Source organism: Pleurodeles waltl, chromosome 8, assembly GCF_031143425.1.
Source record: "Pleurodeles waltl isolate 20211129_DDA chromosome 8, aPleWal1.hap1.20221129, whole genome shotgun sequence".
NCBI classification, from domain to species: Eukaryota; Metazoa; Chordata; class Amphibia; order Caudata; family Salamandridae; genus Pleurodeles; species Pleurodeles waltl.
The window spans coordinates 744,888,576-744,915,907 of NC_090447.1; the positions used below are offsets into that span (position 1 = coordinate 744,888,576).

The following is a 27,332-nucleotide window of genomic DNA, read 5'->3' on the forward strand; positions in this document are numbered from 1 at the left end:
GACGTTCCTGCCAGGCAGACTGGCGAGAGCAGTGGTACAGTATTAGATTCGGCACCCTTAAGGGTAGACAGCGCACATTCTGAGGGTGCTGGGGCTGCGCTGCCCATACAATGGGCATGGGCAGTGCAGAAGCACCCCTGTGGCCCCCAGCAAATGTGTTTCCGCCATCCTTTCCATGGCGGGGTCCCTGCTATGGAAAGGCTGGCGGAAACAGGAGTTGTAATCAGCACAGTGGCTGTCCACGGGTCCTACCGCCATGTTCCCGGCAGTGACAGCGGTATGACTGCCAGAGTCATAATGCGGCAGTTGGACTGCCTGGAGTGCGGGGTCCGACCTTCACTGCGGGGCTGGAGGCCTAGAGACCGTCAACATCGTAATGAGCCCCTAAGTATTGTTTGGCATCATGCTGGCTTAAATTACCAGAAACTGGGTAATTAAATTCACATTGTCCTGTACAGGGGCCCCCAAGATATCTATTGACTGGACCCCTAAAATCTTAAAGAGTACACTGAGTCAATTGTCTTTTGTATATATACAGATCTACTCAGTTTGTTTGCTTTACTTTGTGTGGTCAGAGGGGACACTAAGTACTTTCTTGCATCTTTTTTTCCCTGAGATTCCATGATAATGCTACATTACCTGCATAATTAAAAAATATGGGGGTTATTACAACTTTGGAGGAGGTGTTAATCCGTCCCAAAAGTGACGGTAAAGTGACGGATATACCACCAGCCGTATTACGAGTCCGTTATATCCTATGGAACTCGTAATACGGCTAGTGGTATATCGGTCACTTTGGGACAGATTAACACCTCCTCCAAAGTTGTAATAACCCCCTATGTTTTCACATGTAGAGGCTCGCCATTGTTCCCACACTTTACATCCATTCTATAGAGTAATTGGTTAGCTACTTGCTGAATGGGTCCAGGGTAACCTGCTGTTCCTCATATTCACTTCGGAAGAGGTATCCAAAATTCTTACATCTGCTAGAGAGAGGGTAGCTACATTGAACAAAAGGTAAGTTCTAACTATACAAAACGTTATTATAAGCATGATACCACCTAGAATGGAAACACACAAGATGGTATACAACCATGCTGGTGAATTGATGTTAGGAACACTGGGGGGTAACAGCTTCAAAAATTTGTTATAATGATATCATGTATGAAGTTCTCCAGATTAAGAGCTTATTTGACCAGGCAAACTCGGACTGCAATCTTGGCCCTCGCTATTACTGCCGACACTTCTCCACAATGTAACCCACGATTAAGGGACAGGGGCCAGAGGCCAACATGTGTGCATTATTGGGTAGATTAGATTGTACAGCAGTATTTGGATTCCTCATTTCACGGAAGGACAAATATAAAAAGTCAATATCTACGAGAATTAGTAGAAAAGATGACCTTATTTCAACTTGACTATAAAAATGTTTTTAAATGCAATTAAAAAGTAACAAGTTTGTGAAACCTAACTTAGAGAGGGTGGAAATGGATGTTCAGCCATGGAACTGGAACTTCTGTGCCTGTGGTGGCAAATCTCCCTATTCAGAGATGAGCCGATGTCTCCCAGCAGAAATGCCTCTGACCCAGATGTACAGAAATTACTCTGACGAAAATGTTGGCAGATCAGCTGCCTCATCTAGAATGACCTATTTGCCACATTTTCTGGCTGATTTTCCAGTGTGAAACTCCACCACGCAAACAGGACAAACTGAAACCATGTCTTGGTTTTTAAAAAAAAACTCTCCGGAATAATACAGCCAGCGACTGTCTATGTGGACACAGGTGAAATACCCTCACTGCTGCACATTTCCATGTCCACATATGATATATGAAATTCCACCACCAGTGACAGGTATTGGTGGATTTTACAAAGGGGTGTTACTCCATCACAGTGGCGGATACAGTTTCTTAGGTAGAAAAACCTATGGCACTTCGGCAAAGAACTCCAAATTTGGCAACTTTTTCTCTATCACTGACTTTAAATTTGGCATTATGTCTTAAATACTGGACTGTTCCTCCTAAAAAAAAGTGCATTTGACAACATTTGCCACTATGAAAGTAAAAGTTATGATCTTGCTCTTTTTCATTAAACACATGTGTTCACTCATGCAACCTAAAACATACTAACACAGGAGTCATTCTATTATATTCTAAAGCTGTTCAGGAAAAACATAGGATCTATTATGCCTGGTGGGGACAAGTAATTCATAATTGACAGGACTCCTATGAACATATTGCTCCTCCTTTATTACTACGTAGTTGTCAAATTTGTTAAAGGATTAACATGTGCTTCGTGCTTCTACATCATAGACCTCAGGCCAGGCTATCATTAACCGGAGCTACACTCCGACCTCAGGTAGGCAGGATATTTATGATGCATGTTGCCTACAACAAGCAAAGCAGCTCAGGCTTGGGGACGTCCTAGCCGCAGGGTGTTTTTCATGGCACAATACGAGAGATCCAGCCTGGTTTGCAAGGGCTGATAAAGATGAACACAATATCCTGGTATAAGTTGGCAGTGTAAAGGAACGCAATTCCCACTTGAGGGCTGTTTGCCAGAGGTTGTATGACAGTACTCTGAGCCTTAGAAAATCAAAATGCAACTATGCGAAGTCCATCCTTGACATAGATCCGAACTGCCATGTTTTAACTGCCCAAATACATTTCAGCAGGTCTTGTCCTTTTCAGTTTTCTTCTTGTAAGGAACATCAAATTCGAGCCTCAGTTGAAAAGGCCACACTGCCCAGTCTCTCCATTAACTTTGATGAGGCTTCTGCAGCCTTGCTGATCTCAATGTGGGGGCTGAAATGTTTAACTGGAGCGTGAAGGCAGAAGTTGACTCGTAAAAATGAATTTCCTGGCCCCAAAGATGTTCTTTGGGACCCATAGTTGGAGCAGCCGAATAACAAAGCGGTCTAGTGGCGATCCACCTCTTGCCTCGTCCTTGCAGCACTCTGGCATTCCTGTCTCTAACTCTTGCATGTTCCTTTCTGTTCTTGCTTTCTCCTTGCGGCACCGTTTTTCTATCTTTGTCTTCTTCCTCCTTTTTTCCTTTATGCAGTTCTATCTTGCTCGTCTGATGATGAAAAATAAGTCCCAGTACCCAAAAATGAAAGCAGATGCTCTAGGGCAGTGGTTCCCAACCTTTTGACTTCTGTGGACCCCCACTTTATCATTACTGGAACCCGGGGACCCCCACTGACTCCTTATTGGAATCCAGGGACCCCCCTCCCCCCCCAATGAGTCATTACTGAAAGCTGGGGACCTAATCTTTTGATATTATATAATTTTCTAAGCAGTCGCGGACCCCCAGGGGTCCCCGGACCACAGGTTGGGAACCACTGCTCTAGGGATCGAAATCACTGCCAAAATGTGGGAATACTGTTGTAAGCAAACAGAGTCGGATGATCAGACTACATGATGTGTGGAGTGTCCTGCTGGACACACACATGCCCTTCAGCACTTACCAGTTTACCAGCCATTCCCCAAGGGCTGGCCTTAACACTCACACCCATCCAACACAGGTGTCACCGGTCAGGTAACCCTGCCCATAAAAGAGCCTGAGTGCAAGTGCTCATGGCTAGAACACAATACCATACATAAGTGCCCATGTGGTCCTTTATTCAGCATAAGGGCCTAGGGCCCACAACACTTCACAATGGCGATGAGGGTTGTTGTGTCCACCATGCGCCGACACCATGTTTGCGCCCTGGTAAAGTGGGTGCTGCCCAAGGTTGCACTGAGAGCTCTGGACCTGCCAGTGTGCAGAGCGGCCGTGACTTAGTAGGGCTTGTGAGTCAAACCACATGGAGGCAGGGCACCAGGCCACAAAAAAAAACAATGCACCCATGTTGCTGATCCATCATGTCCTGTTGAAAGGATAGGACACAAGTAGGAAAAGCGAAGGTGAGATCGCGTCAGGGCAGAAGGCCCGCACTGTATACGCATCGCATAGCGGCTGCCATCTACCTGTTGGGCACCATGCGGTGCCCAGGAGGACCTGCTTCAGACTGGAGAGAGGTGTCCTGTCCAGGAACTCTGCTGCCGATGGTCGAGTGTGGCGCCCCACCATCAGGGGAGGAGCATTGACTGGGGCCGCCCAGGCACTGGAGGAAGCTCCGCGATGGCATCTCCAGCCCCTCTTAGCCCACAGCGTAGGAGAGGCTGCCGGGACTGGGGAAGAGTGACTGGGGCGCCACCTGGTGGCCATCTGCACCATCACAAGGGAGGAAAGGAAACTACCGGCAATAGCTCTGGCGGTAAGGAAAAGAAAGACATTGGACAAGCATGAGAGCACCACAGTGCATAACCCAGCAAGAAGCTTTGCCTACCCCACCTGAATCCACTCACCTGAGTGCCTACAAAAGCGGGAGCTGCTTCACCCCTCCCCACCCCTCCACTACCCCACATTAGACGAACAGCAGCTGAACTAGCGAAACCAATTATGGGGCGCTGCGGGCCTGGAGGGTGCCAGCAGAGACTCTCTCAAAGATACTGAGCAAGTTCTAAGAAGCCTGATCACCTGCCAAGGTGCTCTGTGATGTCACTGCTGAGGCTAGGTGAACGTCACTAATTAGGAGGCAAAGCCAACCCTGCCATACAACCTGTCACTCAGAGTCTCCCCCAAGCTGAACCCTTCTGCCAGGCCTGTTGTTGCCATGCCCACCTGCCTCAGATGTCTTTCATCCGACCACGTTTGTCGGAACCAAATGTAAAACGGATCAGCTTTTAAAACAGAAGCGCAATGGCAAGAGATGCCTACTAGAGAGCACGATGAAACAGGAAATGCCAGAGAGCGGTCACCAAAGAGTCTTTCCACACAAGGCCATGAATATAGCAGCACAAGTGGCGAGTGGTCCTTCCATAACTCAAAAAATGCAACGAAGGCCATTATAAAGACTTAGAGCACCAGTGCATGTGGACAACTACAGCAGACACACAAAAGAGACTAAGCATCAACCTGCTGGGGCACCAACACATACAACAAAGTAGAGAGAACTGAATAACTAAGCAGCAGGAGGATACCGAATACCCTGCACCCTACCCAGTCCAACAAAGGAGAGTCAGCATAATGCAAACCAGAGACTTTGCCAAGAGGAGGCAGTAGAAGCCTGAAACACCACCCAGTAAAGAAAGGACCACTGACCCAGCCACAGAATGGCCCAAAGCCCAGGACCCTGGGATGAAAGGAAGATCAGTGTTGCCAAGCAGCATGAGGGAGAAGAGTGCTCTGACTTACCGTCCACAAGACAGACATTAAAGCATCCCAGGAAGCACCTAAGTGATAAGGTGCAATCCACCCAGTACAACCCACTAAAGAGACTAAGAACACCAGAGGTACCACACTGGGTGTGCAGGCCAACTGCTCTAGCACCAAATGGCCACCCCTGGCCCATCAATGAGAAGGTCACATGGAGTGACCAACCTACACATGACCCTAGGCGTGGCCAAGCACTGCAACTGCACAACCTTGAAGCACAAGCACTGCTCCCTCAAGTAAGGGGAGGTGGAATTAAGGTTACCCACTATCCATGAAGCAGAGCACCAAGAAGGTTCCTGAGGAAGGGACAGGCAGAGTGACAGTGGTTGCCACACCCACAACAAGAGATGATGCGCAGTCCTACAAACAGGACAGGACCTGCAAGAGTTCTGTGGTGTGAGAAGATGCACAATCCTACGAACAGGACGAGACCAGTGAGAGGTCCATGCAAAGAACATGCAACATGTGGTCGGATGCCACACCACAGCAAACAAGAACTGAAAAAGGAGAAAAAAAGTGGGACTGACCAGACCTGGTCAGAGGAATAAGCGAGCATGGCATGGTGCCCCATCGCGAAGAAGAAATAAAAAGGAGAGGAGAGAAGAGAAGTGTGTGTGACAAACCTGTCACACTGAAGAACCTGACGACCACAGGTGCGCAGGACAAATGAGCAAGGGTGACAAGACCGAGGACTCGTACCACTACCTAAGAGTGCACCTACCAACATAAGCCAGCCCCGGGGTGCAGCAACATCAATGGTGACAGCCCAGTGGGAGAACTTAAAAGAAGCTGTCTGCATGTGCGAACTGTGTACCTGACACAAGCTTCAGAGTGCAACTGTCCTGTCACCGGCTGCCTGATGCAGATGGCATCCCTTCTAGCAAACGCACATGCCGATGGAGAAGAACTGCACTTACAATGTAATGAGCCACATGCTGCGAGGTCCCTCCAGTCACCCTCACTCCATGCAAGTCATTGCCACCTGTCCTACAGGTTATCAAATGGCAACACTACCATCACTGCCGTGAGCATCACCGTAACAACCAAAGGAACATCAATGTAACAACCAAAGGAGAAACTCACCACCCGAGTGGAGCCTTACACCACATATTCACCAAGAGACCACGGAGACACTCCTGGCACTATGAAGGACCAACCATCTAGAGGCTGTCTGCTAACTCCACATGCACCTGAGTTCTACTGGTAAGGGCACACCCAACCATGAGTCATCTACCCTTGTGGTTGCACAAGCGACTTGGCTAAAGCCCTGTTGGCGGTTCTACAGAGACCCCTTCACGTGCCCACATGTGGCCCACACGGTCCTGAGGCAACCCAACGAAAAGGGCCCCATGGGGATTTCTGCAAGAAGTAATCTCAGCATGAGAGAGGAGTCTGAAGCTGCTCCACTGATAAGGTACCGGGAGGCACCAGGGCCTCAGAGGAAGATGTTCAAACATTGGCAATGTCATCCCAGTCCTTGAAGGGTTGTCCTTCGTGGAGCCAAGACACCCCAAGAGAAACCTCAGCAGTGGACTTCACCGATGTTCTTGATACACCACAGTTCCAATTTGTTGACTCCAACACCATGAGAGCAAGCAGGACCAACCAACCAACATTGCATAGGTGGACTATAATCCAACTGATATGCTGTTGAAGGATCCGGACTCCATCTACGCTGTGTTTGTGCCATGGGTTATATGGTTAATGGATGTGAGCAGTGATGTCTAGGAGCTCCTAGATGCACCTGTCCACTTGTCCACTGTTGTCCTGTGGACTGCCTCTGAAGGTTGAGAGATAAAGTTGGTGTCTAGTATGTCTTTTGTTTTATTCTTACAGGTTGGAGTTGTTTTTATTTTCAATAAAGCTTCAGAGAAATGTAGTGTCTTGCTGGACACACGCTTGCCAGTTTATCACCCACTCCACACCCATCCAACACAGGTGTCACCGGTTATGTGACGCTGACAATAAAAGAGCCGGAGTGCACATGCCGAGGGCCAGTTTACAGTACCATACATATGTGTCTGCGGTCTTTTATTCAGCATGAGGGCCTAGGGCCCACAAAACTTCACAACATGCAAAAAATGTATGCCATGCAAGGGCTGGCATAGTACAGCTGTAGGCAGTAGATAGATGAAGCTGTAATTCTTACTGTGCTTGAAAGCCGAAAAGCAAGCTAATGTAGTGTATTTACAGCATCACCTTGCTTGAACCGTGATGTGTGCGCTGTTGACGATGTACACTGTTTTGTACTGCTTGAGTAACTGTAAATTTCCTCATTGACTACAGGAGTCCTCGGGTAAGAATTACGCTTTAATATGGAAGAGCAGGCGGCAGCGTCCACTCAGTATACTAAGGGGCTTCAACTGCCAAACGTGCAAACAACAAATAATTCTCGAACAGAATGTAGAACACAGAGCATGCATAATAAAGAGCGCATGCAAGATGCGATGCGCCCGTCTAACTTTACAATACATCAACATGACAGTAACGTACAATGAAAAATAAGAAAATGAGTGCAGGGGCTCACAATTTCCAAGCCGTTAAGCTTGGAAAACTTGCCCTAAATGATGCACTGCTTTGTTGACTAAACATGGGTGCTCGGCTTTATCAGTGCGTACTATTTTTTTTTTTTTTTTTTTTTTACCGCAGCCATCCCATATCTGCCCAATTCACCCCGTTGTTCTTGTCCAAATAAAGTAAGAGGCGCCAATCTACGTGCCACGAGGTGCCATCAACTATGACAATGCTGCTGCCACATCTCCCCCTTCCTCAATCAAGTATTTGATCATTTCTTGCTTTCCTTGCACCCAAACAAACACTGGAAGCTCAACTGACAACCTTATGCATTATGTTAAGTGCTATATTTTGAGTATGCACTATATATAGCACACTGTTTAATGCACTAATGTTTAGCATTCAAAGCACTGAAGAGAAGAGTCGAGTACTGCAATGTGTGCGAATCGCCAACCTTTAAAACTTTTTACAACTTCTCTTGGTGATATAGGAATTGTCTTTTTACTTAGCAATATCTGTAAAATCCACACGATGGCGCAGCAAGCACAGTGAAATGCTAGTCAAGATATAACTGTTTGTTTTACAGATTTCATGCTATCTACCAGAGGCTGCAGGAATATGGTAAATAATACAATTATACACAATGCCTAGCGCTATTCTCCCAGGTAAAGGTGGACGAGCTGACTCACAAGCCTCACGCATCTGGCTTCTTCTCAGCACTGCAGTGCATTTCAGTAACGAGGCGTAGCCGAGCCAGAGTACATGACTATTCCTGAATTTATAAAGAAAAAAAAAAAATCCTACGTCAAACGACATTGTGTTAAATAAAGGACTACTGTTGTTGATCTGACAACAATCCCCAATGTGGGTGTTCCAGGGAAAAGGCGCCTGCAATTTATGGTGCTCATCCACAAACTCATAAACGTGGGAGTATTTCACAAAATATACCGCAAGTAGTTTCCCAGTGTAAAAATGGTCATAGACTTGGCCCTTTTAATGTTTGAGGTAAATCTGTTTCGTGCTACGAAAGGGGAGGAAATAGCCCACTGGCAGCTCCTCCGCATTGGTGGAAAAGCGCCGCCCCTTGGATAAGAGCCACGATCCTTATCCTTTTATTTTACAGCTGCTGACTCCGCAAGTAACAAGTGCAGGGAGGGGAGGGGTGGGGAGGGCCGGGGCGGGGCGGGGCGGGGCGGGGCTGGGCCACGGACACGAGTGTGGGTAGGAGGAGTGGAGTCTGTGCACTTAAATGTGCCTGTGTGTGTGGCCGGCCATCTCAGGCCAGCAAAAAACATGCACACTTAAGTTTCTCCAGTTAATACACCTGGAATAAGTATTTCCCTTTGGAAAAAAAGAAAACGTTAGGAATTCCCAATTAACTTATACCACTGTTGCTGTCCATTAAAAGATAAATATCTGTTCCTGAATGTGTGTGCCTTTGCACTAGTGTATATTCCTGTAAAGGTGTGACTGTGGTACTTTACCAGCAGTGTTCCTGGAATTCTTTGGGGATTCCAAGAAAGTTGTAAATGTTTCTCAAAACGTGGAGTAAATTTGAGAGAGCATATTTCTGACTTTTTTTGTGAATTGGGTCCCTTGTGGTTGGGAAACCTACACTCAAATCCCCAGTCAGGCTCGCCACTTGCTAGGTTTTGTAATTCTTGAAATAATTGGGCCAAACTTTGCCTCACTGTGTCCCATTTGACTTGACAGTAAAAACTGGAAATATCGGAACTGATTCAGGTCGGAGTATGTACTGTACAAAAAAACTAATTCATGTGTGGCTTGCTCCATATACAATAACAACACTATTGGCAGTAAATAATGTACGCCATATGCAACTGCCTCTTGATTCATTCCTAGGAGCATTTTCTTTGGGTAATCGTGATTAAATCTCAATTTAACAATCATGAATTTGATTAAATGTCAATTTAGTAATGTTATCTAATACATTCCATTGAAACCAAATGCCCAATAAATAAATGTATTTTTTCTTTGAAAGTATCTTCTCTCTTATTTTTAAATAAGATCTCTTGCTCATACTCACAGGGTGTTATCTTTTGATGGTTTGGGTTGTTTTAAAGTTTTGCCTGCACAGCACATACAAAATCTATTGCAGTAAAAAAAAATCTTAAAAGGGGCTTAGAGCTCACCCATTAGTTACCTTTACTTACCATTGGTTGGCTCCAACGTCACTATCATGTCCTGTCTTCCTATTGGTCAACGGCTCCTTCTGGCCTCTGACTTCCTCCTGGGCTTCGGAGTCTTAATACATACCGAAGAGCATGGACCAAGTTCTGCTTCCTATGGCCAATGTTCTTCCACTGGCAGCAAGTACTCTTTTTTTTTAATGCATTCTTAGAGAATGCGTATGTCCACTGTCTTCTAAATGAGTATGCAGTCCTCTCCTTTACCCCCACCTGCTGTTTCACCAAACCCTCCCGCCTCCCGCTCTACTCAATCCAAAGGTATTGGAGCATTTTATATAAGCACCCGTTACATTACACAAAGACACATTCAGCTTTTTTTGTTCGTTTTTTGAGACACTGGGGGGAATTACATGATTTGACCAGAATCCCAGGACGTTAAGCAGCTGGTGAACCTCGAACCCAGTTCCCCAAGTCAGCAGCTCTTTCTGCAACACCACATCTTTATAGATTCAGCTCTTGTGCTGCGCTTGCTTTATAATCAAACGGTATCAGTGCATGTGTCAGCAGTCCTCTCTAGGCGTTCTCAGCCCTCGCCTTCACCCCCGTCTGCTCCCATGGTTTCACTAAACCTCCCCCCCCCCCCCCCCTCTACTCAACCCAAAAGTAGTGGAGCACTTTATATGAAAACCAATTACATTACACAGACACATTTGTTTGGGTTTTTTAAGGCACTCAAAGATCATGTGATTTGGCCAGAATCACAGGTTGCTGAGCTGGTGTCGAGACTAACTTTGCGCCCTGCTGTACTATTCTGCCCATGGCCAGTAAAGAAGAAGACTTCCCACTCAGACTCAGCTAGCACTACAGGTGAGTAAACATGCAATTTCCTTCTCCACAAGCATTGGTAAATCCAACAGTTTTCACCTATGCCAGATCTATTGGCTTTGTCGATGTTTTTTTTTTTTTTTTTTACACATTGTGCAGCAGTGCAGGTTGCTGTGCAATATGTCCTAAAGTTAAAAAAAGAAAAGAAAAAAGAGCTATGTTGCAGCCTCTAACCAGCGACCATATTTTGTTGACTGGGGTAAAGAGTCAATAATATATTGACTGGAGAAACTTGTGCGTGCTGGGGGTGGAGGCAGGAAGGGGGGCGTGTGCCTGATAATTTTCATAGCGACCACAATTCCACTGAGGTTGTGGTGGTGTCACCAGCTAGCAGATGTCCGGCCCCCACCCCTGGTCAAACTGGTCTGACTACAAAGGACAAGTGCCTGAGGATTAAGTGGCGTAATACATAAATTCCCTCCCTGCTAAATTTTCTGGCTGGCTCTCATTCAAGCCTGATTACGGACTCATTACTCTCTCCCAATATTACACTAGAAGCTACCTTGGTTGACTTTCAGGCCCTAAGCCACTCGACCAAAGCAATCATGCTTGATCTTTCCTGGCCCAGGATGACTCGTGAAACTGGATGGTTCAATAAGGGGTGCAGGGTTACCAATCGGCAGCTTCAGGAAGCCGTCAATGCATGGGAGAGAATTCAACAGCGTATTGTCTCAGCAAAAGCGGCAACATGGGAGCACCTGGTCCATACCTGTAATTAAGGAGATGGCAAGGGTTTTTGGGAGATAGTTAATGGAAAACAGCTGTCATCTTGTTTGTCAGATAGCTTAGAAACAAATACCACCCCTGAACAATGTGTGGCACGTTTTAAACAGATGTACTCTTTAGGGTCAGGTGGGCCTTTGGCTCCTGCAGAGAAGGCACCATCGACCCCATTGGGTATCTCATTTGAGCTTAAGGATATATATTCTGCAATCGAGGACAGTCCCTTTAACAAGGCACCCGGGCCTGATGGGTACCCATGGATCTTTATAAAGCGGACATTCCCTTGTGGGCCCCTCTGTTAACCAATGTTTTAAATGCTGCCACTTCAACTGGAATCCCCAACTCATGGAAAGCTGCCATTACTGTACCGGTTTTAAGAATGCCATTAGACAGGACCCCCACTGCTACAGACTCATTTCCCTATTAGACTCCGTAGTTAAAGTTGTGGGTTGAATCATCTTACAGAGAATTGAACACAGGGCACAGCACAACAACATCCATAGCCCAGTCGAGTACGGTTTCAGAGAGGGCAAGGGAACTCCAGGGTAGTGTCTAAATCTCATTCTGGTGATAAGAAAATATGTTGTGGCAAAGAAAGGGTCCGTCTAGTTAGCTTCCATGAACTTGAGCAGTGCCATTGATCGGGTAAACAGGTCCAATCTAACAGTATTTTATCCGACCTTGAAACACACCTAAAGTCAAATCTGCATGTGTTCCATCTCTCCTATATGCAGATGACTCTGTGTTACTTTCCCGTGCCCCAGATGGCCCCAGGGGCCTTGTAAATCTGCTTGTTGGGGTCCTGGATGAGCTAGATCTGCACACAAATATTGCCAAAACACACTATATGGCAAGAAGGAGGCAGTCCTCAAAAATCAGACCTGTAATCATTAAGGGTAAGGTTATTCTAAGGGTAAGTGCGTTCCCCTATCTTGGCATTACCTTTGATGACAGGAACAGCACTCTGGCAAATCGTTGCCAGTTTTTTAACCAAGCATGTGGTTCTCTTTTTATTTTCTCCTTAACGATGGGCAGTAAACCTATTTTACCTCTACAGCAAATCTATAGAATGAAATGTTTTCCAATGTTGACATATAGTGCAACCATTTGGGAGTATCGTAACTGCCAGAGTATCCAACATTAGGGGAATCGTTTTTGCAGGCCGGGTAGGTCCTGCTAGCACCAGCTTCTTTATGCATGAAGAGCTAAACCTTGATTATGTTGAATATTTTATAAAACTTGCTCCACTGATTTTGTGGATTAATGCCTAGAGTGGTGATTCTACTGCCTTCTACAGGGATGTGATCCAAAACTGTCTTGATTTTGCCGTGATCACAAAATCCCATGGCTTGCCCAGAATTGTATCATGCCTCCCGGTTGCTATAAATAAAGGTGAGAGGTCGAAGTTAAAGATCTGTTTTTAATGCATACCACTGGGGCCAGACAGAATATCGCCCGAGGAAAACCGACTTTGAGGGCTTATTTGATTTTGCAAACAAGTGATGGCCCTGAGCCTGATCTCTCCCTAGTTAGAAAACCTTGGGTGAGATCTTTGCTCACACAATTTCGATTGGGGGTAATCCGACCCAGTCTTTGCTTTCTTCCTGGTCAAAACAACCCACGCTCAATATTGATTAGTCCCTGAGATGGCAGCTTGCACTTTGGAGCACCCGATTTTATTCTGTAGGATTTATGATCTCCCCCAGAATAGTTATCTGTTACCCATTCTTAAATCTAGGTTTTTTTATCAACACAGACCAGCATTTCAGGTGGTTACTAATCCTGTTGTGTCATTTCCCGTTGGGCTATTTCTAAAAAATGCTTTGTTTTGGGACGAAACAATCAATTCTTAATGATATTTTGTTTAATCCTAAGGACCACGGTGACTGCCTATGGTAAACACACGGGCCTGCCAAGAGCTTCCCCGTTTTTAACCTTGCTATTTTTAAGTGTGTTTGTTTCCACCTTTTTACTTAATTTTATCGTACACTCATAAGTTCTCAGTTTTTTATGGTGTACCTCCGTTTTAATGATTATTTTTGTTTTCAATAGTGGATTAAAGATCTTCAATTCAAAGCACATGAAAAGAAAGTAAATATCCAAATACACATCGATGCCTGTAATTGGAAAGGAACATTCAGATTGAGTTTTTCAGGATCCTAGTCAGGCTCACCGGCTTACCGGCCAAGTATATATCCGAGTTATACTGTAATCAGATCACGGTTCTACAGGACAAGAACGTCTGTGGCATAATTGTAGATTTTTTCCACGAAAGATAACTTAACAGAGAGCGTGGCAGTAGCACAGTAATGCAACATCACCCTCCATAAATCTGTAGGCCGGACTCAAAATGTTATTTGTGCAAGACTCTTAACATGTCCATTTACTCAAGTAGAAATATCTCTGCACGTCAGTAAATAGAATTCACAAAACCTTTCAAAATCTGAGAACTTGCGACTTTCGCTATTTCACAGGTGCACTGTCTTAAATGTTGAAGAAACCAACAGGACTAGATCTAAGATTTGTTCGGTTAATCGAGTTTAACGTTGTAAATCGTTTCGTCAAGTGACTACACAGAAAACATTTTACGATGTCCAGTGATATTTGCAAAATCCACGAGAGGGCGACCCATATCTACTCAAAAACTCTTTTGTTTTCACACTGCAAGCAGTAGCGTTGCACGTTCATGTTTCAAACACGAATCACTCAAAAAGCAGAACAAGCTCCCATTCACAAAATAAGTGATAATTGTGAACACGCATGGTCCCATCCTCGCATGTGTGCAGATTTATAACTTTCGAGAACTATGTATAGAAGCCTTCGCCGTCGGAGGGTTCCAGGAATAATTCAGAACAAGTTTATGAATTCTCTACTACACCCATACAAAGGCATTTCTTATCTGTACATGTTCTACAATTATGTAATCTGAAATGCGTTCACTTTTGTGCATGGCTCTTTATTTTTCTTATTTTCTGCAGAAAGAAAATACTGTTATCCCGGAGAAAACCCCTAGCCTATGCTTCTACTAATTTTAAGACATTCTTTTCTCCTTGCACACGGGAAAATACTTTCCTCCTGTATCTGTCAGGGTTAAATTTCTGATCATTTCCGCTTCCTGAGTTTGATAACTGTACGACAATTTCCTGGGTGGAAATGGATCATAGAGAAGGTTGAGAATATGTATGTTACTGATGCGTTTGTATGTTGTTATTGATAATCAGACAATATGCCTAGACCAGGGCACAAGTCTTAATAAAGAAGTGTGTGTGTGTGTGTGTGTGGGGGGGGGTGGGGACGGAGGGCTAACCAAGTTAGATAGTATACAAATGACATCATGGCGCATTATACCATAGCATGTGACATCATGGTGCATGACATTGCAAGTGGCATCACAGGAAATGACACCTCAGGAAGTGGCATTACAACCTATAACCTCACAGGAAGTGCAATCAAAAGAAGTGACTTCTGATCTTAAGACCTCACAAATATGTTTAGTGGGTCATATAAGGAGTACATTTGGGCAAATTACCAGATTTAACAAATGTGATTTTGTGTTGGAGTTGTGCAAAAAAAGTGACATAGCCAGGATGCAAAATCTGGGCATCGTTTTTTTTTGTTGTTTTTTTTTTAAATCACTGCCACAAAGAAATTGACACAAGGAGAACCTTGACATAAATCTGTTCTGCTTAACTGGTTATAAATCTTATGAGGTTAAGGCACCTGCTGCGGAGAGCTTTGTCTGCCCTGTAAATCTCAGGGCTTTGGTGGGTAACACATTTGCCGGAGAATTATGTGTCATGTCTAGAATCAGTTGTGAATCAAAGTAGCATTGAGGGTTAATTTGTCTCCTGCCCAGCACATCATAATAGTTTTATATAAATGTATAAATGGGTTACTGCTTTTAACACAGAGATCCTTTTGTTACTTGCAGTTCATCAATTGTGATCCTTCCAATATAGCACAGTGAGCTATGAATGACAAGTGGCTCCTACATCTTGTAACCCTCCCTATCCTATGTATCACATCCTGTACATAGATTTACACTTATATGATTTATTGCCACTATATAAAGTGTACATGTGCTGCTAAGCACTCCGACACCCTGCATTGGGATAAGTAGTGCTATAAAAGAAATAAAACAAAGTAGTGATATTTAAATTGCTATTTGTGTAAATACCGGAACAGACCAACACATCTGACATTCTTACAGGCATCCACATGTCTTATATACAGAGACTGATCAGAGTCAAAAGCATGCCTCTCTCAAGTGCCTGTGTAGTGACAACAAGCCTTGTGCCTTTGTTTTCCCTCCATTGCACTCACTGGTGGGTGTGAGGCTCCAGATCCTTCCAGCAAGAACAAAAGAAGACCTGATCGCCACGTAACTTCGGCCTAAAAAAAAAACCTCACTGCCGCCTGATCGGTGCTGCTCCGAAGGAAAGCAGACAACCTGCTGGTGCTGATGAATGCATCACGGTTTTTAACATTACACTGGAAAGAGTTCAGCATATCACAGTGTTCACTATACTTGGCAGGGTGGACGGCGTCGACCTTGTGAAAATAGTGTGTGGACACCGTGTACCTGCCTGTAAGCCAGACTTGTGCCCTGGCCTGGATTGCTCGGGGCAAACCCCAACCTTTGACCCAAACACCACACCTCGAGTGTAGGTTACTGCCCTACAATATTACACAATAATTGAGTTTAATTTTGTACATGATCGCTGTTACTGAACACCTCGCACACGTACATGCAGCCTCTTCCCTAACACAAGTTAGGAGGGTCAGGGAGTGGCTTGACCCAGAGACAAGGTTCCAATGTGGCCGAACATGACTCCCAAATTCCTCCCTGTGTTAGATGCTGTCTGTCCACCACAGTTAAGCTGAAGCTAATTTTTCCCTCATCAAATCCGCCAAAGCTGCAATACAATAGAATGCTTTTCTGAGTCTGTTCAGGGTGTCATTCAAACCTATCAATTAGGTGTTGTCTGCATATCTACAAAAGGGAAAACTAAGAGATGGGGTTAAAGTTGAAAGTGGCCTATTATATATATATATAAATATATAAAACAATACACTAAATAATAAAGGTGGAGGACATCACAAAGACCTTAAGGTGTAAATGTATAAATGCTAAAGGTAGTGGACTATGATTCATCTTGCAGAGAAGAGCTGAAACAGCTCAGGACACGGCCTCCCACTTTCAACTTGCTCAAGAGATGCAGGAGAATAGAATAAGATACTGGGTCAAATGCTGTAGACACATCAAGAAAAATCAAAAAGGCTGCCTTGCCTGGACTATAGCAAATTACTATGATCAAGGACCGTAGTAAGGACCACTTCAGTTGAATGCGTTCCGGCCAAATTCCGCCAGTAGCTGCATGATAGAATTTAATCTCGAATAAGGCTCCAGGACAGTAAATTGGCAAACAAAATTGACATTTGGCGTCCCCTAGAGCACTTTCTGGTCACCTGGAGGACATCCGGCAAGATTTATCAAACAAGGGGGTTGCAAATGTTCGTGGGCAGAAAGCTTACTCGAGCAGCAACTCACGTAGGGTGCACCCTTTGTCGAACTGCTTGATGCTGTTCACACTGATTTTTCAGCGCAAAACTTGCTACAGGTGCTAAAACACAGCACAACCAGTGCAACATTAGTTATTTCCACCCACTGATGGAACCCTGTGGAATCTTACTGAGTTTTTATTTAACTTCGAAGAACTCCAGAGATTCAAATTCAACAAGTCTTGAGGATATGAGGGAGAGGTTTCTCACTGGGTGAAAAAACTTTTCTGCATGGAGGCAAAAAAAAAAAAAATGCCATTCTGCAATGCAAAACTGTCTTGCGTGTACAATTCTGCCTTGTGGAATGGTTCTACAAGAAAAGTCACGATTTCTCAGGCGCATATCTAGAAACTGGTGACTGATGCAGTTTTCCAGGTGTACCCTTAGAAAGTTTATAAATTCGCACAAATAGTAAAAGAGTAGAAGTAAGCAGTAAAGGAATTCTTTTATACATGTACTTTTACACTTTATTCAATGGAATCAGGCCCCCTATGATTGCAATTTCAACAACCGCGCTTCTCCCCATCGATTAGCTGTGTCTCCCAATTTAACATTCATGTTGCAATTTGGCAATCCAAATCTTGGCACTCAATCAAATATTCCCACATATGCCGCCCACCAAACTCTTAATGACCTCCCAAGTGTGAAAATGTAGCAGCGAAAAACTGCTTTTTGCGATTGTCAAACTAGAAACGTTCTCCAATATGCCCAAGTCTGGGCCTGAAGAGTCTCAAAAACAGAGCCCCACTAGCGATTTGATAGTAAAAAAGCACCAAGCCAAATATTCTAAATTACTTCCAGTGTCTATATCTTCTGTGTGAAAAAATATGAATAGATGATAGAGATGAACTGAATGCATCAACTTAAATAATTTCCTTTTAGAGTATGATGTTGCAAGGGAAATGCATGGAAAAGTTCCTAATGCATATCCAGGGGAAGGCCACAGGATTCAACCAAAAGGAGCTGCCACTTGATCCTGGTAACAGCCCTGCAAATTGATGGTAATTCACTTCAAACAGTAAATTCATCAACCTAACCTGAAAGAAGTACTCATTAGCGTTCAAAGTTGGAGAAAAATGACACTTGATAGTGACACTGCATGGTGATGCAGCAGTCCAGCTACTGACACAAATTTTCAATTCAACGTCCAAGCATTGGTGAAAGAGGAAATAATCTTAGCCGGAGTAGCACTTTACCCAGCTCAACCACAGGCCTCTGTTGTGAGTGTCTCCCATTGTAGCTACTCTAAAAAATGAGTCGCAAAACGTGGCAGCCCAACATGGCAATTCAGCATGAGCTGTACCCATGCCACACATGAATGAGATGTTCGGTCACCACAACCAAGCCAACTTAATTGTCCCTGAGCTGGAGCTAACACATTTCTGATCAAATCTTCTAAACTGGGGAAAGAAGCAGTGATAAATTAAGGTGGGAAGAAGACCGACAATAAACCTCAACCTCTGAAATCCCAACAAAGCCTGCTTCTGGCTCCGTTCGCCCTTCAATCTCTTCTAAATTACACCACTCTTAGCTTCTGCATGAATATTCTCTATGAGAAAGACCTTATTGTGAAAACGTGATGACACAAAAGTAGTTAGTAGCAATCTATTAAATCCAAATACTTCTTAATTTACAGGTCCCTGGCAGAAACCATTATTGTCACGCTCGATCGTCGAAGAGCTCATGAAAGCGAAAGAACACTTAATACACATATCAAGGACAAGAAGGCTTGCTTGTTTTGAGGAGCAGCCTCATACCTGGGGACACTAGTTAGATAGGTCAAGACATTCTGGAATTCCTTCTCTGGGATTTCGCTGAAAGCAGGGTAGTCCGGAAATGTAATGACGGGGCATCCATTTGTCCCACGTCCCCCTAAGGAAAAGAAGGATATCAGCATGAAAAAGACAGCAACTTCTAATAACATTCCATCTACACACATATTTAATCAAAAGTGACCATCTTTGATAATAATCTTGATACACTTTACACCTAAATCGGTTTAATGGCACTCTGTTGCTTTCAACTGAAGTAGGTATCAGACATGACCTGTTGTGCAAAAGCCGTAAAATATGTTGAGTGAAAAACAGAGAGACTTCTTAATACCGTGGGAGTCAGTGATCAAGGGAGATATGGGGACACACACATACTCAGAGTGGAAACATAAAATGAGACAGGGCTAAATACTAAGGGAGCTACAGAAAGATAGAGAAACATTGTCATGGGCAGATGAATGGAGAAATGCTTTTGTTGGTTGATAGTATAAGATGGACATAACAAAATAAGGAATGCCAGGTTATTTGGAGATGAACAGCAGTGGCGTAACGTTCATGAGGTCTTCAGCGTGTTATAGGACTGCATACTTACTGAACAAAGATACTTGAAGTGCTGTAAATTCATTTTGCTTACAAAGGAATTGTGCCTATTTTAGCAGGTGATTTGCTTCATAGAAAACTGTATAGAGTTTCCATTTTAATTTTGTCTAAAACTAGGATTTTAAAAACAGATTGTTTTTAACTTGGTTCAAAAGCATAACCATTCATTAAAGAAAAATAATCTATTTCTTTAAAGTGTTTCATGCACCGAAAAACTGAATTTGCTTGAAAAGAAAAAAACAAATCAATTTGTGAATATAAATCCATCCAATAAAGCCCTCTAATTAGCATCATGACTGTAGGAAGCTGGCTATCTATGTAGTGACCCAGTGTAGGGGGGCACTATGCAGATAGTCCAGGGTGCCCTTATTGGTTTACAGGGGTAAAAATGTCAGTCCCAAAAGCGGCATATGGTAGTGTGGGCGAGCAGTTAGACCTACAAGAGGGTAGTGCTCAGCATTTGTTGAACGTGCAGCGAATAAATGAGAAACACACTCAAAAAGCAACTCGAGACCAATTGGTTAGTAAACTAGTTTTTTAGTAGTGTTATTTATAAACACCAGACATTTGCACAAGAATAAATACTGTAGCCATTCTTGAAACGATTTGTAAGTAAAACCTTTTTGCAAATTAATGTGTTTTTACGCAGCTCGAGTTTTCAAAGTACTACGGCTGCCTGGAAGTTCATACACTCAGTTCTTGGGGATCCCCTAATGGTAGTGAGGAGTGCAAAGGTATTGACAAACCAACAGTTCAGACTTACCTGCCCAGGAGCGTCCAGAGGCAGTGATGTTGGTCATGTCGTGTTTCTGCGCAAAGAACACTTGGGGACGAGGGGGGCCACCTGGAAAAAGAATGCAAGGAGGGACAAGTCCGGGAGCTCCCAACAGGGGGTCAGTGGGTGTCTGGAGAGCAGGTGGACACTGTTGGAAGTCATGGGCCTCGGCCAGTGTGCTCAAGTGCAGTGGATCCTTAGTGGTGGTGCTCCTGCATCAAGGCGCACAAGGTTCTCTGGATGACCTGCAGAAGGAGAGATAGAGCAAGGCAACTGGATGACTGAGAAGACTGTCCTCTGCGATGCTTACGTTCTTCACCAGCAGGCTTTCGGTTCTGCTGTTGGAGTCCGCCGTGGTCTTCAAAAAGCCTTGGTTGGTGCAAGGGTCCGGTACTCCTGGGGTTGGTGCAGCTCAGCTCCGGTGGATCCATGCGTCTTCTCACTTGGTGGGGACACAGGAATGACTTCTTGCAGCACGGGGACCTCCTCCTGGATGTTTGGTGCGAAGATGGACCTGGGGATCAGCAGTCTGGTGGACTGGACTTTGTGGTTGTGCCTGCAAAAAGCAGGGAATTTGCTCCTTCACTCCAAGGGAGATGCAGAGGGGCTGGCGAAGTGCTGAGGCTTTTTGAGTCCCCAAAGCTGCAGGACGAGTCGTGATGTCGCAACTGTAAGGACGGCAGCAGGTAAGGAGGCAGGGTTTTGCACCAAAAGTTTACCAGGAGTCCGCAGTTCTCGCTCTTATGTCCTCTTCTTCTTATTGTCAGGCGACTCTGGCTTCTGTTGATGGGGAGCCACCTAAATACTCAATTCCGGGGTATTTTAGGGGAGTGTAGGGTAGTAGCCAATGGGGTGCCTACACCCCGTTATAACCACTTCTTGTGGGAAGTGGGCTTATCCCTATCCCAGAAGGCCGTGTTCCAACCAAAACAAATATGGTGGAACCCTTCTTTGAGTGTCCACCCTGGGTAGCCCATCTTAGGGGTGTGATTAGCCTAGGCGTGGTACACGCCTACTCACTAGCTAATTTTCCCACCTGACCTTGTGCCAAATGGACCTCAGGGGAGGAGTGGCTACACAAAAGAGAGTGGGGAAGCCGGGGCTGTGCATACCAAAGGTGGCAGGGTCTTTGAAGATCCCTGTCTTGATATGTAGATCTGCTAGCCATCCTGCTGGAGTGGGTGGTAACACCCCTCTTTGAAGCAGGTATTGTTTCTGCCCTCAGAGTGTGGGCTGTCACCTCCAGGGGGTCAGAAACATGTCTGATAGTGGCAGACTGGACCAAACTAGACTTTCAGCTCACCAAGAGATTGGTAGGGTTCGGGGGGGTGCGGGGGGGGCCCTAAGGTGCCCTATGGGTGCATGTCCGAATAAATCCAAAGCTGGCATCAACCTCGATTTGAAATGAGGTATTTGATACCAAACACCATAAGGTTTGGTGAAGCTATTATGTGCCTTGGTCACTCGTGTTGACGAGTGTCCAGCACATACCTTAAAATGGCTTCCCGGTTCGCTTGCAATGCGCAGCAATGGGGCTAAGCATCACAGGGCCATATCCACTCATGCAGATATGGTCATGCAGTAAATGTACTGCACTCTGACTTAGGGCAACTTACATATACTTAGCTGCACTGATGAGGGCATGGCACACCAAGGGTGTGCCACGTCATGTTTTCTCCTGGCTTGCACCAAGGCATGCAGACTAAAAATGAGAAGCACACAGCTACTATTGTAGAGGGCATAATCTGTGCTACAGCCCGTAGGGACCCTCTCCTCTACCCAAGCCCTAGATACCAGAGGTACCACTTACTAGGGACTTACATGGGTGGAGGAGTGTACCAATTGTACACCATATTACCTGTTTGTGGAAAAAGAGCACTGACACTGGGGACCTGTTTAGCAGAAACCCAGTGCACCTCAGTCAAAAATCCTCCGTACCAGTGGCAAAAAGTGGGGGGTGACCATGTCAAAAAGGGGCATTTTCGTACGATGACAAATTAAAAGGTCTGGGAATTCTTCCCACAACTGATGAAAAACATGATAAATTTGCCACACCCCTTTTATATCAATATTATTTGTTATTCTACTTTTATTTGCCAGGTCATGTCATTTTAACAGGGCATTTTTTATGGTTCAATTTGTCTTACGAAACAAATCATATTCTGCGAACATGAAATAGAGAAAGGGGTTCTAACTCATTTAATCCCCGTGGATTTTTGATTTCTGGATTTCCTGGTTTTTGGTCTTCTACTGTGAGTCTCACCGACTATCATTCACTATAAGCTCTGTTATAATGGACTGGGAGTACTAGCCTCCAGTATCTATCTTTTTATGATAAATTTCACTGCTGTGCAGCTGGGGTAAGAGGGTCTCTGTTGATTGAATGTGAATATATGCACACATGTGTGTTCACAGGTGTGCCCGCTGATTGTGTGAGACTACTGTCAAATTCAGCCCAGTCTTTGCCCAGAGGCAGCATGTCACAGAAAGGACCATTCATAGAGTGGTGCTGAGCTGCGCAGGCCTTAGAATGTGTGTGAGCTACTGTATGGGTATGCACGTCTATAGTGCTTCACTGAAGTATATAGAGTGCTTCACTGTATTGTACACCATGGGCATATTCTGTACCAAACTTGAGTTTTGCCATAGTGAGCCCTAGAGTCTAGGCAATATCAAGATAAAGCAGGATCTTGCATGCAGATCTGACCTTCATTTCCACATACCTCATATCCTTGTGGTACTTCAAGACCTATCAGTATTCTCTGACTCAGTTCCTAATTAGATTCTGGCCTCTAAATCACCCTGCTGGGCCAAGATAATTACTCTGTGAGACAGCCAGGGGGTCAAAGGGGCTCCAACATAAGGGCTGTTTGCCAGTAATTATGCCTTTTCCTGGGAAGAGAAAGAATGGAGAAGGAATCTGCAGGTGCCAATTACTTTTCACACTGCACCTGGCCTGGGAAGACCCAACTCTACAGAAACAAAGGAGAGACAGGCACACCTCTACAGCCAGTGACAGGAATTGTTCTTCGAAGTTCTGAAGCGAACAGACCAGGCATCTGTGCCAGTTAGTGGTGGGTCTTAGTCATCTCAGAGAAGGTGTTTCGACTGGAGACGTTAGGATACCATCTTGGAGATTCCTAAAATGCCCTGGAGGAGAGAAGGGACAGTGGTGGACTGATAATATGTCACTCTAGGATAGGGCAGATGTGCCTACCTTGTGGAAGTTTCCATACCCACCCACCCTAAAAAGCCTGCACAAGGGACAGTCTTTTGAGAAAAGTCTGGAACTTAGGAGAAGCAATGCTGAAGGAATGCCCAGCTTGAGAAGAGATGACAGCAGACCCCCACTGCAAAGGCAGACTCAAGGACTTCTGATGACAATTGGCACCCAGAGGCGAGGATTTGTTTCTGGAAGGCCAGTGGCACTGGCTACATAAACACTCTAGTGGACAATCGAGAGATGAACTAGCTTGGGTGACCATGGAGGGTTCCCCTGGTTCCCCAGTGGAATGGAATTGTGACATCTAAAAGGCGAGGGCACCTGATGTCCAGATGTGCACTGACAGGGATGCACTGCAAATGGCCAACAGAGGACTTGGAACCTGGAAGATGTAGGCAGGTAAGGCACTCTGCCTTGAGGATCCAGGGGTGCTACTAAGGAAGACTCCGTGCCCAGAAGTGCTAGGCAAAAAGACAGGTCCTATGTAAGGAGGAAGGACAGTAAAACTCATGCTCTTAAACCTCGGAAGAATTTAGAGGCCAATAGGTCTGAAAAAAATGGAGCAAGGCAACAGAAGCAAACATAATTTACCCAATGAAAATGGCCCACCAGGGCCGGAGAAAACCATGTCACAGTGGAACCTTGAGGATTGCGCCCCCCCCCCCCCCCCCCCAGCAACCACCCATTCTGAGGCCCTATGGCCAAGCTCTTGAGCATAAAGTGGCTTGGGGGCACATGGAACCCCCTTTATACTATAAAGTGTCCCAGTGGACCTTCATGCCCTCCCGTAACCTATGCAGCAAAGACAGATGAAGGAGTTGCCCCAAAGGAGCCTGAAGGCGAATTCAAAGAGGTTACCCTAAGTCTCCAAGGTCATAGGATTCATGAACTGGGAAGGCGTATCTGTTGTTTTCAAGCTTTCCCTGAGCTGGGGCTTTCAGTCTAATAGCTCTTTGACCTTTGTTGCTGTTCCTACGGATGCCTGGGCAGCAGTGTAAAAAAAGACATAAGGCTCATGTACACAGTATGTTGATGGTTGGAATGCTTTCTTGCAATGATAAAGTGAACAGTGAATTATTACATGTACTAACGGATGTCGCAGTAAGATGATACCATCCTTAGTGGGTTTAATGGTGTTTTGTTGGTTTATTATGACATATTTCTGTTTGTATTAACGAGCCGCATCCTGACAAAGCCAGTAGGTCTGCCTTTTCATAACTACACACCATTATATTGTGTCTAGCAGATGTGGGGGTATTGAGGTTTTAGGAATCAGGGCTTTTTAGGGGTGTGAACTATTAAAATGGTGTCATCAGTCCGTCAAATACATTAAGCAGCTGAAAGCCATAAAAAGAATAACAATTCAACAAAAAACACAAGTGCAAACAAACGCGTAAACAGTGTACAATCACATGAGAGCAATACATAAGTATCTTAAAAGACATAATACATTCCTATGAAACTTAAAACTGATCATGTGGTAACGAGTAAAACAAAGCACAATTTCACCAAGTCTTCAAAACCAGTTACAAAAAGGGCAGAGGCACTGGCCTAAGGTAAAAAAAAAAAAAAAAACGTTTTTCTGAGGAGATGTTGTTATTCTCCTCTTTTCTAATTCAAAGCGATTGTTGAAAATAACTTATAACTGCTAGTCAACAGTACTCCGAATCTAAAAGCTGTAAACGTTGCAGGCATGTAACGTGTGATCTGAAACCATAAGAATGCAGTAATGGGCATAAAAAGTGCAATCTTGGGCGAGTGTAAAAACCACGAAAGAGCATAATATGAACAAACGTTTCTTTTGAGATGTTATCTCAAGGGCAATGGGGCAGGGTGGAGAACCAAGCGGCCTGTTGAGGATAATCAACCAAAAAGTGCAAAGTGCTTAGTCTAAAACAGATTAAATAAAATGTATGTTCGGGATTCAAGGTACACAATAAATATGGTTCCATCCCTTCAACATGTTCTATCTCTAAATAGCGCCAGCCCAAACTCATAAGTAAGCATCTGGAGAGGCTGGCCTGGTCCCTATGTTGATAAAAGGTTTTTTAATCAAATTCTTTGTGCAATAGTCATGTGCATTAGGTGAGGAAAACTAATTTGATAGACCTAGGTCAGAGAAAGTCCCCTTGACGAAGGCTAACCAGGAGAAGGAATCCGAGTGTCCTTGTCTTAAACAGTCTTCAACAACCAATTGTGTAAATGAAGTATGGGGCAAGTGCTAGATATTACACCACAGAAGCAGCAGCGCAGCCTTAATTATTTCCTCCAAAAAAGAGGGCTAAGTTACAAATGAACAATAAGGCTGGCAGTACTCGGAGAGGAAGCCAGCAATCTGCAAATACATTTCTTCTCGATTGATTGCAAGCTTCCAGGTGAAGTGTAACCCCAAACACCGACCCTGTAAGTTCTGAAAAAAATGCATTTGCGCTCATATAAAGCTTTTAGTTCCTTAATGGGCTTGTGGCCTAATTTCTTGGAAAATTTCAAAATCGCTTCTATGGCCCTGCAAATTTCCAAGCTCTCTGACTCAGGATATCTGTCAGCAAAATCCCGAGATAATGAAAACTGTGCACTTGCAACTGGAATACCGTCTACGGAGTGAATACATGAGTGGGATCCACAGATCACAATATGTGATTTCTGATGGTTTATTCAAATTTAACGCCCCATAAAATCATTAAAAGAATACGAAATCAACTGCAGTCAGTTTCCGGTACGGGTGATTAAAACTGCATCATCCGCATAAAGCAAAATGGATTGGATGATGCCCTAGTGTGGGGAGATCCTTGCCTCTGGCCAAAGCTCTTCTTCAAAGGCACTGAAGTAAAAACGAAATAAAAAGGGGGCCAGACTACAACCCTATCTCACTTCTCTGCTGGAATAAAAAGCATGGGTACACTCTCCATTGATGCCGAATCGAACCTGGGCCATCCTACAATAGAGCAGATGTTACAAGAGGTCAATCAGGGCTACCCAGATCCCTGCTTTGCCCATCAAAGCTCATAACTTACCTCTGTTAACCAAGTCGAACATGATGGAGAGGTCCATAAAGGCCATGTGGAGGGCTTCTCCCCTAGCTTGAGAATATTTTCCAAATAGTAAAAGCAAGTTCAGGGTTTGCTCTACCGTACCAACTCCTAGGCAAAACCAATATTGTACTTCTGAGAAATAATTATTCTCCCCAGCCCAGTCTTCCAATTTTTGCAAGATTACCCTTCCCAGGATCTTTATGGAGGAGTTGATGAGGGAAACTGGCCTGTAACAAGTTGGGCTATTTCTATCCCTTTTAAAAAAATCTATTGGGACGATAGTGGACCTCTTTCAGGAATTAGAGATATCACCTCTTGCCTGAAAAACATTTGCTAACAGGGTGCCCTCAAAATGAAATTTTGCTTAAAAACATCAATGGGCACCCCATCTGGTGCCTTCCCTGCTTGAGACTTTAATACAGCTCTGGTTACTGCGCTGACTTCAATAGTCACTCAGGTCTAGGGTTTCAGCAGAAGAGGGGGACCTAATTTCGCCAGGAACGTGAGATCTTGGCCGAAGACTTTAGAGAAGTGACACACCCACTCCTCTGCAAGAACATGACATTCAATTCTGGGTTGATTATTATCAGTAAAACAGGGCCTGTTTGTCACTTCCCAAACAGCGCCCTGACATCCCTAAGTGTAGAGGCAGCTTGCAAATCCTGGCATGCCTGCCTCCTTACTTTCTGTTTTCTCTTTCCTGAAGTGATTTACAGGCATGCGTGGCACGTCTAACCTCCTCCACATTGCAGGGAGATTCTTTTGATATATATATATATTTTTAACTGTTTTAGAGCAGCATTGCAAGCAGTGTTAAACCATATAAATGGGGGG

General features: G+C 44.6%; 1 protein-coding gene across 27 annotated transcripts in view; it reads right to left on the reverse strand.

Moving 5' to 3' along the window:
- MCF2L (MCF.2 cell line derived transforming sequence like) overlaps positions 1–27,332 on the reverse strand; it is an 828,274-nt gene that overhangs the window by 317,816 nt on the left and 483,126 nt on the right. For all 27 annotated transcript variants that reach the window (XM_069204968.1, XM_069204983.1, XM_069204981.1 and 24 more), the window contains one exon: positions 18,854–18,968. In XM_069204968.1, the coding sequence (XP_069061069.1) occupies positions 18,854–18,968 (115 nt within the window). The remainder of the gene's footprint in view (positions 1–18,853; positions 18,969–27,332) is intronic.